The 13,602-nt window shown below is 35.6% G+C and overlaps 1 protein-coding gene across 1 annotated transcript in view; it reads right to left on the bottom strand.

Annotated features, from left to right (window-relative positions):
• DNAH14 (dynein axonemal heavy chain 14) overlaps positions 1–13,602 on the bottom strand; it is a 204,067-nt gene that overhangs the window by 119,905 nt on the left and 70,560 nt on the right. The window contains exons 28-34 of the mRNA XM_074316462.2: positions 11,248–11,479; positions 10,182–10,235; positions 7,184–7,329; positions 5,771–5,839; positions 4,971–5,157; positions 4,112–4,185; positions 1,733–1,904 (exon numbers count right to left, since the gene is read on the bottom strand). Coding sequence (XP_074172563.2) covers positions 1,733–1,904; positions 4,112–4,185; positions 4,971–5,157; positions 5,771–5,839; positions 7,184–7,329; positions 10,182–10,235; positions 11,248–11,479 — 934 coding nt within the window. The remainder of the gene's footprint in view (positions 1–1,732; positions 1,905–4,111; positions 4,186–4,970; positions 5,158–5,770; positions 5,840–7,183; positions 7,330–10,181; positions 10,236–11,247; positions 11,480–13,602) is intronic.

Consider the following 13,602-nt stretch of genomic DNA (forward strand, 5'->3'; position numbering starts at 1 on the left):
AAAACAAGACCTTTACATATGCTGCCTACAAGAGACTCACTTCAGATTGAAAGACACACACAAACTGATAGTAAAGGGATGGAAAAAAATATTTCATGAAAATAGAAATGGAAAAAAAAAAAAAGCTGAGGTAGCAGTACTTATACCAGACAAAACAGACTTTAAAACAAAAGCTATAACAAGTGACAAAGAAGGACCCAGCAATCCCACTTCTGGGTATTCATCCAAAGAAACCCAAAACACTAATTCAAAAAGACATATGCATCCATATGCTCATTGCAGCATTATTTACAATGGCCAAGATATGTAAGCAACCTAAGTGTCCATCAATAGATGAATGGATAAAGAAGAGGTGGTACACATATATAATGGAACATCACTCAGCCATAAAAAATAATGAAATCTTGCCATCTGCACCACCATGGATGTACCTACAAGATATTATACTGAGTGAAATAAATCAGACAGAGAAAGACAAATACCATACGATTTCACTTATATGTAGAATCTAGAAAACAAAAGAAGTGAAAAAACAAAACAGAAACAAACTTATACATACAGAGAACATTTTGATAGGATGGGGGTTGGGAGGATACATGAAGTGGGGAAAGGGATTAAGAAGTACAAATTGGTAGTTATGAAATAGTCAAGGAGATGTAAAGTACAGCATAAGGAATATATCAATAATATTGTAATAACTATGCATAGTGTCACATGGTACCAGATTTATCAGGTTGACCACTTCGTGAGTTATATAAATGTCTAATCACTATGTTGTACACCTGATACAAATAATGTCAACTGTAATTCAAAAATAAAAAAAATATTTTTAAAAAGCAATGGAAAACTCAGGATGATAGTTATATCTTGGGAGAAGGCAGAAAGCACAGATTGGTTCAACGTTATCTATTAATGTTCTAATTCTTACACATTGTGTTGGGTTCACAACTGTTCCTTTGGGAGTTATGCTTCAGAAAATACATATATTTTGCATGTATTCTGCTATATTTTCAAATGTTACATAATAAAAAAATTATAAAAGATTAAAAAGAAAAAAAAAGATAACCTGATCTGGCCAGATTGTGAAAAGCAATATACACCAAGATAATTAACTTGGGTCTTGTACTACAGACAACACTGATCCGCAAAGTGGTTTTGTTATGTGATTAAACATGTTTTAGGAAAGCAAGTCTGGTGGCCAAATTGCAATATACCTGAATGCAGGGAGTGGCAGGGGATTACACAATAGTGATAAGAAATACTGAGAGCCTACCTAGCCTAAGCAATCACTGTGAGACTTGAAACGTAAGAGAAAAAATAAAGGGCTCTACAGTTGTAATACGTAATTTTAATGGTCACAAGATATTTACATTTTGAAGTCTTTTTTCATAACTCTGATCTAATTCGATTCTCAAAGCACCCCTTTAAAGTAGGAAAAGCAATCATTATTATTCCCATTTGAAAGAGGAGAAAATTAAGGAACAAAACATGCAACAGCCTTCCTTGACTAAAGGTACAGTTCATTCTTCTATTAGGTCATGATTCAGTGAAAGCTCTTCCCACCCCCACACACCCCCAAGGGGAAAGTATATCTCCAAGTATCTTTATCCCCCAAATGATAATGTGAATACAGTATTTCAGGAAGAACTGTTAATATTTTTAATCCACATTTAGTTTCTTATCTTAATTGATACTCCACGATGGTTGCGACAATTTTCAAAGGTCTTATTACCTCCAAGGCAATTTGATTTATTGTGGATACAGTCGCTTCAGGGAAAACTTCTCCTATAATCTTTTCAGAAAGTGGGACATCTTCTGGAAGAAATTTCGGTATACTAGCTTCTCTTACAGCCTCAATAATGATCAGAGTTTCATCTGTTTCAGAGAGACTGTTGCTCATGTTACTTTAATGGTAGAAAACAAACATAAAGAACAAGTTAGCAAGTGTGTTTGCTGACCCGGAAGACCACTAATATTTTGAGCGGTGGCTATGCCAATATCCTTTCCTCCTCTCCCTCACTACAAAGCAGCTATGTGGTTTGGATGAGGTGAATCTGGTCCTCAGCTCCAGGGATGGGCCCCGAGTGCCTAGCATCGTCAGGATAACGCCATTCCCCAGTCACTGATTCTGGGATAAGCATTGTATCAGGAAGGTTTTTTGAGTTGCAAGTAACAGTAATGAATTCAGGCTAACATCAAATGAAAAACAACATAATGGTTTATTAGAAAATCTCTAGGAAGGCTAGAAAACTAAGCTTGCTGGCTAGACAGCTGGGAACAATGGCCAAAATACTACAGAAGTGGTCCTATAAGGACGTGACTGCCACCATCAATAGCTCCCGAGATCAGTGCCTGTTGCCCCAATGCCATGGATGCTGGCACTAGAATTGTTCACTGCCCCTGCTATTTCAGCTAACTGGCTGTAGCTACTGTCACCGCTGTCGCCCTTGCCAGAATGGACTCTGTATATCCCATTTCTTTTTTCACTAACCTCAGGTTCAGATTCTAGGGTAACTGTATCTGATTTGCCAAGGTTGTACGTCCAATTCTCAGTTACAAGGAAGTTTTGGAAAGCAAGTATGTGGCATAACAAATATTCATTAAAGGAATATAACCCTCGTATGGACCAGTGATGACTAGGACACAATGATTCTGGGGTAGACAAATGACTATCCATTCAGGGTGGTTTGGAACTTCAGTTCAATGGTGTGGCTGGCTCCAGGTATTATGAGAAGCTATCTTGCCACCAAAAAGGAAGCCAGCCTATGGAGGGTTGCAGTGCTGAGAATATCTGAGAAATAAAACTGAAATCCTAATCCTAGTTTGTCATTGTCTTTCGACTTCAGAAAAAGTACTTTTTCCACCATTATACATCTTTTCTTTTACGGCTTCTGGACTTCGAGTCTTCATTTTAAAGGTCTTTTGTAGCCTTAGGATACAAAGGAAATATTATTTCTTCAAATACTTCTATGTTTTAAATTTTTTATATTTAAAGTCTCTGACACTTTTCTGATACTTTTTTAGTTTATCTTGGTAAATAACGTCGAAAATGGTTCCACCTTGATCTTTACCCAGATGAATGTTTAGTTTTTCCAACACGATTCATTAAAAAGTCTATTCTTGCCTCCCCATATACTAAGTACCCAATGCATCTAGTCCTACCATATTTCCCCCAAAATAAGACCTAGCTGGACAATCAGCTCTAATGCATCTTTTAGAGCAAAAATTAATATAAGACTGGGTATTGTATTGTATTACATTATATTACATTACATTACATTGTAAGACCCGGTCTTATTTTACTATTAATTTTTACTATTAATTTTTTGCTCCAAAAGACTCATTAGAGCTGATTGTCCGGCTAGGTCTTATTTTCGGGAAACATGGTATTTCTGGACTTCATATTCTGTTCCAATGGTTTGCGCCTTTCCACTCATGAGTTAGTATTGCAATGTTTTAATTATTGAAGCTTTATCATTTCTTTTAATACTTAAAGGGATATTCCTCCTTCTTTGCTCTTGTTTTTCAATATTTTTCTAACTAGTCTTAATTGTTTATTTTTCTACGTAAACTTTAGGATCAGCTTGTTAAAAACAAACAATACCTTTTGGTATTTTTACTGGGATGCATTTCCCTTCATAAATTAACATTTAGAGTATTTAAATCTTTATGATGTTAAGTTCTTTAAGATGTTAAGTATGTGGTGTATTATTTCATTTACTCATGTTGTCATTTGTGTCCTTCAGTTGTGTTTTAATGTTTTTTTTTCATATGGGTTTTACACGTTTCTCCTATAGGTATATTCATACAGGTTTTACATTTCTCATTAAGTTATTGCTCTTATACATGGGGTTTTTTATTCCAGTATAATTTTATAATGTAAAGATAAGGCACATGTTTTAAAGAATAGGCTCTTTTGAGGAAAGGTACCCAAGGATTTTGTGCATTTTTTTTCTTCCTCTTCTTTCATAGTCTTAATAACCTCTACCATATTTTACTGTGACACTCTGGGAGCTTCCTTTTTTATCTTTTCATTACTTAAAACTTTACAAATTATTGTCCCAGTGCCGTATAACTCCCTTTTGACCTAACAATTCAAAATTCAACTGACCATTGAAACTCCCGTTTCTTTCCAGCCATTGTTATAATTGTCTTCAGAGTCCTCAGGTCAAAATTATAATGATCCTATCAAACATTAAAATATTTGAATTAAGTTTCTGAGGAAAAATGAAATAATTTGGCAATAAATGCAGAGTACATCGTTAAATCACTAATCGTCTATACTATAAAGAGAAACAGTGATATGAATTCAAGAAACCCTCTATTTTGCTTCTAATGCTCTCACTTCTTTCTGAAACTGGTGCTCCTAAAAGTCTCCTTAAATTAACAGGTATTAAAGGTGTTATAAACGATCAGTATCTGAATTAAACTTTCTCTGAACTAGAGAGATGAACTGAAAGAATATCGCAAGGAGGAACACTCAGAAAATAATGTGGTTAGCGATCCAAACCATTTTGGGTTATAAACAAATACTCATTACGCCAGCATATCCTACAACAATAATTTTCAAAGGATGGTACTAGTTAGATCAGCAGCGTCAGGAACACTTGAGAACTTGTTAGAAATGCAAATTCTCCAGCATTACCCCAGACAATTAGAAAGTTGCTGGTAAGGTCCAGCAATTTGTGTTTCAACAAGTCCTCCAGATTATTTTGCTCAAAATGTTAACCTCCTCATATGGAAAAAGTAATCTTTAATTTAAAATAACAGATACTCAAGTACTTTCCCCAGATCTTGGAGAAAAGTTTTGGAACCCTGACTGACTTTAACTATTGCCTTACATCCAACTTGGGGCGTGGATTCGATGTTCTGATAGGAATTCTAGCTCCATTATTGTCCCTGGTCATTCCTAGACCAATACCAGAAAAGTTTTATATAATCACCTTTATCAGAGAAAAGTCGTTCGTTACCTGTTGTGAGAGCTCTGTGGTAGCTAGTTCGTAAAAATTAACGAGCTTTCTGGAGAGTGATTTTGCAGATTTGAAACCAACTGAAAACAGCATTATTTCAGCAATCATTTGATAATGGGGAGTCATCATTTCCACTGGGCGAAACAGAGATTTTAAGTTACCTGGAAGATCTACTCGACCTTTGTATCTTAAGAGGATAAGAAAAACAAAGAAACAAAATACACCACTTTTCAGTGTTTCAAATGAGGCACCACATTACATAACTTACCCCAAATAATTCTATTGGCTTTCTATGTGATCTTTATCTGAAACAAGTTTATAAGATGGTTTCTATTGTACTTTTCATCTCACAAAGCTTCCTAGTTTGTGATCTTTTCTTCCTCCTTTTACAATTCACCTCATACTACTTCCCTCTGATTCCCTGGACCTTCATAACATTCTATCAACAGATATTTATTGAGCCTGCTCAGCCTCCGCCCCCTGTAACCACCATATCCTTATTCCTTCTGCTATTCTTACCAGCTTTCCTGTCTGTGTTCTCTTTGTGACAAACTGCTGAACTTTTGTTTTCTGCATACGCAGGAAGTGAAAAACACCCCTTGTTGAGAAGCATAATGTGAGATCACCTACGTACTTGGATAAGTGCAGACTTCCAACTGTTTATAGATAGTGTGGAGGGGTTCACAGGGGTGGTGGAGGGTGAATGCCAGATATATGATGTCAGACAACTCCATCTACGATTAAGACTTAAGAAAAGTATTTTGGCCTGTGTCCATTCCTACAGATTAACTGATACTTACCCATAATTCATGGTGATAAATACTGCACAAGACATACTGATACGAATTTCTCTTCCTTCCAGTACAAACCTACAAGACATTACAGTATTCATCACTAAGAACTGTTTTCTCTAGGCCGAAGTATGTTAAAACTACAACTGAGTAGCCTTTCCTTAAGGCTGTGTTCCATTAAAATCCAAATGAGAGCATACTGGAAAAAAACAATGGTTAAGAGGGGAGAGAAAAGGCATATCTTAAGCCAACATTGTGAGCCCTGCTGGGATTCCGATTTTTTTTATTATGTCTGAAGATGTCTGAAGAGTTTTGTGGGGCCTGAGGCTGGAAGGTACACATCTGAATAAATGGACTTACACAGGGGAAAGAACCTGAGGGGACCCTTGGGGCATAGAGCTCTGCCTGGATGACACAGTGGAACACAGCCTGCCCCCTACTCCCCAATTAATTTCGGGGACACTATGAAAGAGAACCCTTGGCATGGACATGAGGTCCTATTGTTGGCACCAGTGATAGAGACAATGGAGAGAAATCATCTAGGGATTTCATGGACAGCTGATATCAACAGGGTGGTCAAAACAGGAGAAGAGGCACAACCGGAACAAAACCCCTGGACATAACTCAGGAAAACCTTGCAGAGGCTGAGATGTGGTAAAGAATTGGTACAATGTGGGTTACTGTGACCCCACTTATAGCCACAGACTTGTGAGGCCTCATAACACTGGCTCTAGGAGTTTGAACAAAATCCTTGAGAGAAAAGCTAGAAGTGACCATTAACTTGAGTTAGAAATATTAGATTGTAATAGAAATATTAGAAATATTTAGATTGCAATACAAATTTTAAACCCACAAATCCAATTATGCCCATAAAGTAAATCATCTGAGTTCCTGAATTTATCTGAAGACAGAAAAAAAAAAAAAAATTTGTTTGGATAAGGAAACATTAGTAATCCTAACATACAAATACTGTTTTTGTAAGATTTTTCAATTAAAGTGTATTAATTCAGAGTAATGGCATTAAGAGGAAGCTTCAGGTGTGTGGCCAGTATAATTTTGTTTTTTAAAAAGATGTAGAATTACAGAAAACAAATTTGGTTTCTTCAAGTGAAATATCTTAAGATGAAAAAGCACTAGGAGAATTTAAACTCTAAAAGAAAAGTAATTAGAATATATTTGTATCATTGTCCTGGTAGCTCAGGAGACTGTTCCAAGCTTGAGCAAGTTTGGCTACCTCCCAGTTGGCATGAAAGCTAGTTATATACATATATTTTCCTTATTTGCCAAACAAACATTCTAGGTAAGTGCCATCCCTCTTGGTCTGTGCTTAACACTTACTATAGAAAAAATACTTAATAATAATTAAACAGCAAATGTAGATCAAATTAGAAGTCTAAAGATATGAATGTATTTAACAACTACCTGAGAGAATAGCTGTCTTTTGCAGCCTTAATTGCTTGGATCTGTGAGGCAATCATTGAGAGAATTTCCACATCAATTCGATTGAGTTCATCGAAACAACACCACGCTCCTGACTGAACTAGTCCAAAAATTAATTTTCCCATTATCTTAAACAAAGAAAAAAAAATGACTGAAATTACAATGTAGATGAAATTTTTTACTGGGATGTTCATTTCTACATATTCTGCCCATTTTACCCAAACTAACTAAACTCGGTTTGCACATCTTTCCCTCAGGGATTTTTGTAGGGTTCAAAGCAGCAGCTGCTCTCACTTTGGACAAGGCAACTACTCTGACCATCGCTTACAAAAGCCTAAACACGCTGTAGCAAACACAGGGACCATGGAGGCAGGGCCACATTATGTTGGCACGGTTTGGCACTTGCCCGATGCCATGTTCTTCACAGAGCCATGCACTGGCGTTGTCTTTACCACAATTTTCCGGCAGATGGTCATCAAGTGTCTGAAGGAAGGTGCTCCTTTTTCTAGATTAGGACAAGGCTCAAGGGTTAGTGGTGGGCTGCTGGAGGTCATGAAGAGAAGTGAATCAGGCCCAAATTTAAGACAAGAGGTGGATTCTAGACCAGACTGGAATGGGCCCAGCTAGAGCACGCATGTGTTACTCAGCTTCTGCCATTTATGATGGGACAGGCCCAGGGTGGCCAAGTCTCTGTGAGAGGCTGAAAGTTGGGACTGAAATCTATTGATTTGGAAATGCTGGTAGCTAAAACAAAACAACAAAACAAACAAAAACACTGTCAGGCCAAACAGAGCATGTGTTTATGGTGTGAATACAGGTTGAGGAATGACGGAACTCACTGAGGAGCTTTTGCTAGGTGTTGCAGAGAGGGAAGGAATGGAAGTTGAGAGAGCAAAGAGAGACCCTCAGACTGCGGATACAGAAGTTGGTTCCTCCCTCTGGCTGCAGAAATCAGGATTTGTCTCTAGTTAAAATTTTGTGTTTATCATGGGTTTTTAAGCATTAATTTTGATTCCAAAAAAATATTGCATTAAAAATATTATTTGTCTTGATTACTAGGGTTCTTGGTTCCCCCTTAGCAGCCAAGAGCTTCACTCACTTCACTCTAGTTCTAGTACTGCTGTGTCCCACTGGAAGGTAGTTTCCTTCCAGAAAAGAGACTCTATTTGTAAGTGTCTTAAGAATAATATTCAATCAGTTTATTTACGTTTATTTGTTTTTTTAATGTTTTAAGTGAGCACATATTGGAAATGCAGGATCTCAAAGGTAACGTATTTTCTTTCTTTGTTTTACTGAGGTAACATTCGTTAATAACACTGCATTACATTTTATGTGTACAACATCAGAGTTCGGCATCTATATACACTATTGCATGCTCACCACCGAAAGTCTAGTTCCCATCTGTCACCATACATTTCACCCCTTTCACCCACATTGCTCTCCTTCACTCCCTTCTTCTTGGTAACCACCAATCTGTTGTCTGTACCTATAATTTTTTTTAGTTAGTTGACATTCAATATTATTTTATATTAGTTTCAAATGCATAGCATAGTGGTTAAATTATAATTAAAATATACGATTTATGCAGTGATCCCCTTGATTAGCCTAGTACCCACCTGGCACATACTGTGTTTCCCCGAAAATAAGACCTCGCCGGACAATCAGCTCTAATGCGTCTTTTGGAGCAAAAATTAATGTAAGACCCAGTCTTTATATCATATCATATCATATCATATCATATCATATATATCATATCATACCATATCATGTTATTATTATATAAGACCCAGTCTTATATTATAGTAAAATAAGACTGGGTCTTATATTAATTTTTGCTCCAAAAGACGCATTGCCCAGCTGATTGGCCAGCTGGGTCTTATTTTCGGGAAAACACAGTAGTTGTTGCAACATTACTGACTATATTCTCTATGCCATCCTTTACATCCCAGTGAGTATTTGTAACTACCAATTTGTATTTTTTAAATTAATTTCGGGTATACAAAACATAGTGATTAGATATTTACACACCTCACAAGTGCTAACCCCAACAGTCTACTACCCATCTGACATTGTATATAGTTATTACAATACCACTGACTGTATTCCCGATGTTGCATTCCGTGACTATGTATTTTTTAAATTATAGTTGACATTCAATATTAGTTCATATTAGTTTCAGGTGTACAGCATAGTGGTTAGACATTTATATAATTTATGAAGTGATTCCCCCCACTAAGTCTAGTACACATTTGGCACTATACACAGTTTTTACATTACTGACTATATTCCCCATACTGTACTTTACATTGTAACTACCAATTTGTACTTTCTAATCCCAGAGGCAATGTGCTTTGAATGCAAATAATATACAGCAATAAGATGCAAAAGGTTGGGACTTAACATGCAAAACAAAATAAATTGAAGTGTTTGGAAGCTTCAAGTAAATTTGTGATGGGCACAGAGGTACATGAAATTTTAATAAATATTTCAAATGTTATGAGATATATTTTAGATAATGAGCAACCACAACAAAATATGGCTGACATAAACGTGTAATCATCTATACAAACTCTGATTCAAATTTTTGTGTTATTCATAATAGCCTTGTTGTTCTTATTTACCTTTTTAGTAAATTAAAGGTTTAGAACTCATAAATAAATTTATATGACTAAAGCAGTATTCTTAATTTTTTTTTATATTCATGTTTCACATTACATTTTGTATGGAAAGATCCCCCCATCAAAAAGTTTGAAAACCACAGTCTTAAGAAGTAGTTCAGTTGAATAAAAGTAAACTGTAGAATGTTTTAAGTTTATATTAAATTTTAAGTTTCTCTTCTAATAGTTTAAAATAATTAACAGCATTATAGTTCTATTATTACTTAAGTTGTCTCTAAGATATTTTTCTTATTCTTTCAATCCTCAATGAATTATTTTATATGTACAATATTTTTTCCTGAGTATATATAAATAAGCTTTACCTTATAATCCAAATCCTCATAACAGCTGAAGACCACACAATGTTTGCCTAAAGCCTGGGAAACAAAAATATTATTTTAATATATTCCTTGAATTATTACACAAAATACTAATGTTAAAACTTACAGAGTAATAAAATATCTTTATTCTTTTGAGAAAACTTTTCCAATTAAAGATGAATTAAGGGGAGAGGGGAGATCGGGTCTCTAGAAGAGGGTACACGGGGTCTCATATATGGTGATGGAAAGAGAACTGACTCTGGGTGGTGAACACACAATGTGAGATATAGATGATGTATTACAGAATTGTACACCTGAAATCTATATAACTTTACTAACAATTGTCGCCCCAATAAACTTTAATTTAAAGGAAAAAAGGATGAATTATATACCAAGTTTTGAAATTCACAAAACTCAATATAGTAGAAAGGCACATATACTGTTATATTTCAGTGATTAGTACATGGAACATTAAGGTCAGGATTTTAAACATATCAACAAATAAAAAACAAAGAAAAAAGCATTCCAGTGATATAAGCTATCTTTTGCTTTCATTAGGTATCTCTCTCTCTCTCTCTGTCTCTCTGTCTCTGTCTCTCTGTCTCTGTCTCTCTCTGTCTCTCTCTCTCTCTCTCTCTCTCTGTGTCTCTCTCTGTGTCTCTCTCTGTGTCTCTCTCTCTGTCTCTCTCTCTGTCTCTCTCTCTGTCTATCTCTCTCTCATACACACACACACAGCTATTAATCACAAAGACCAGGCAAAAGTCTGTATATGGGGCTCAAAATAAAGGAATCACCCCTACAGGAAGAGGAAGGGGGACACAACTACCATTAACATGTCAGTTGGTCAGTATAGTGAGATTTCAAGTAAATACAAAGCATATGTTGGCTTACTGAGATCACAAGTCCCAGCACATAACAGGCACTCAAAAATTAATTTATGAATTGTATGAGTTAATGAATGTGCTAGTTAAATGTTACAAACATCTTAGCAGCAGAAATGGTGCAAACTTCAGTACCATGAAAGTTTGTGTGACTAAAAAAAAGTTATTCTGGATATAAAACCACTTACTTTTGCTAGATCTTTGACACTCTCGGTTTTTCCTGTACCGGCTGGACCAGAGGGGCAGCCTCCTAGATTCAAGTGTAGTGCTCCAGTGAGAGTTAGCCAGCATCTGTCAGTGAGAGGCGTAATGACCAGTCTTGGGGTACAGCCCAAGTACTCATAGCCGTAAGTAAAGCGGGCATCTCCTTGAGATACGTAGCACAACTTTTGTTTTGCATTCCATTTATATTGCAAATGTCTGAAACAATATTTTAAATGCTCATATTATTGGGGCAAAATTATTGTTTTTTCAAAAGCAGAAACAAAGATTAAAATGGAATACTGATTAGAAACACAGATATCAAAACATTAAAATCAAATGAAAAGAATGATGGATAATTCATCAATGATGGTATTACACATCAAAAGTAGAACTCAGAAGACTAAAACATTAGCACTCTCGGTGCTCCTCCCTCTGAGGAAAATGGCCTTGATGAATCGTGTGGCTTTGGTGTGATGCTGTCAGCATAAAATAGAGGATTTATATAAGAATCATCTCTATGAAGTTTACTATGGTTTCCAGTAAGTCAACTGTTTCCTTACTGCTATTCTGTTTGGATGATCTATTCATTATTGAATAGCGGGTACTGAAGTCCCCTATCATTATACTGATGTCTAGTTCTCCTTTCTGGTCTGTTAACATTTACTTGATATATTTAGCTGCTCCTATGTTGGGTGCATAAATATCTACAAGTGTTATAGCCTCTTGTTGGATTGATTCCTTTATCATTATACTTCTTTGTCTCTAATTAGAGTCTTTGCCTTAAAGTCTGTTTTGTCTGGTATAAGTATAGCTACCCCAGTTTTTTCGTTTGTTTCTGCTTGCATGAAATATCCTTTTTCTATCTTTTTACTTTGTCTGTGTCCTTAAAACTGAAGTGAGTCTCTTGTAGGCAGCAAATAGTTGGGTCTCATTTTTTTCATTCGCTCAGCTACCCTGTGTCTTTAGATTGGAGAAGTTAGCCCACTTACATTTAAAGTAATTAATGATAGGTATGATCTTACTATTGCCATTTTGTTAATTGTGTTTTTGCCTGTTTTGTAATTCCTTTGTTCCTTGCTTCTCACTGTCTCTTCGTTTGTGGTTTGATGATATTGTAGAGTGGTATGCTTAGATTCTTTTACCTTTATCTTTTGTGTATTATTATAAATTTTTGCTTTGTGGCACACATAAAACGTCTTATATTTGCAACAGCCTATTTTAAGCTGATGACAAGTTAAGCTCGAATGCATACTAAAACTTTATATTTTCATTCTCCCTGTTTTATGTGTTGATTCTTTTATCGTTATCTTTATCTTTTGTGTATTATTATAAATTTTTGCTGTGTGGCACACATAAAACATCTTATATTTACAACAGCCTATTTTAAGCTGCTAACAAGCTTGAATGCATACTAAAACTTTATATTTTCATTCTCCCTGTTTTATGTGTTGAAGTTACAATTTACGTCTATTTACACTGTGTATCCATTAACAAATTATTGTATTTTTATTTTTACTACTTTTGTCTTTTAACCTTCATACTATTCTTACGATTTACCTACCACCATTACAACAATAGAGGTTTCTGCATTTAATTATGTATTTATTTTACCATTTATACTTTTTATGTTTCCTTGTTACTACTTAGTATCATTTTGTTTCAGCTTGAAGAAAACCCTTTACTATTTCTTGTAAAGCCAGTCTAGTGGTCATGAATTTTTTTCAGCCTTTGCCTGTCTGAAAAACTCTTATTCAATTCTGAGGGACAATTTTGCCAGGTAGAAAGTCTTGGTTCAGTTTTTTTTTTTCTTTCAGCACTTTGTATATATCATGCCACTCCCTTATGGCCTACAAAGTTTCTGCTGAAAAATCTGCTGATAGTCTTATGGGGGTGCCGTTGTATGTAACAAATTGCTTTTCTCTCTCTGCTTTTAAGATTCTCTCCTTATCTTTCACTTTGGACAATTTAAATATCATGTGTCTTGGTGTGGATCTCTTTATATTCATCTAATTTGGAACTCTGGGCTTCCTAGATCTGGATGTCTGTTTCCTTCGTCAAGTTAGAGAAGTTTTCAGCCATTATTTCTCCGAATAAACTTTCTGCCCCCCTCTTTCTCTGTCTTCCTCTTTTGGGACCCCTATAATGTGAATATTTGTCCACTTGATGGTGTCCTGTAAGTTCCTTATGCTATCTTCACTCTTTTTTTTTCTCTTTTTGCAACTCTGATTGAACTCACTGCCTTGTCTTTGAGTTTGCAGATAGTTTCTTCCGTTTAATCCAGTCTGTTGTTGATTCCCAGCAATTATTTTATGATTCAAGTGCTAAATCATTATTTAAAC

This window comes from Rhinolophus sinicus, chromosome 6, assembly GCF_057876585.1.
Source record: "Rhinolophus sinicus isolate RSI-liver-muscle chromosome 6, RSI-T2T, whole genome shotgun sequence".
NCBI classification, from domain to species: Eukaryota; Metazoa; Chordata; class Mammalia; order Chiroptera; family Rhinolophidae; genus Rhinolophus; species Rhinolophus sinicus.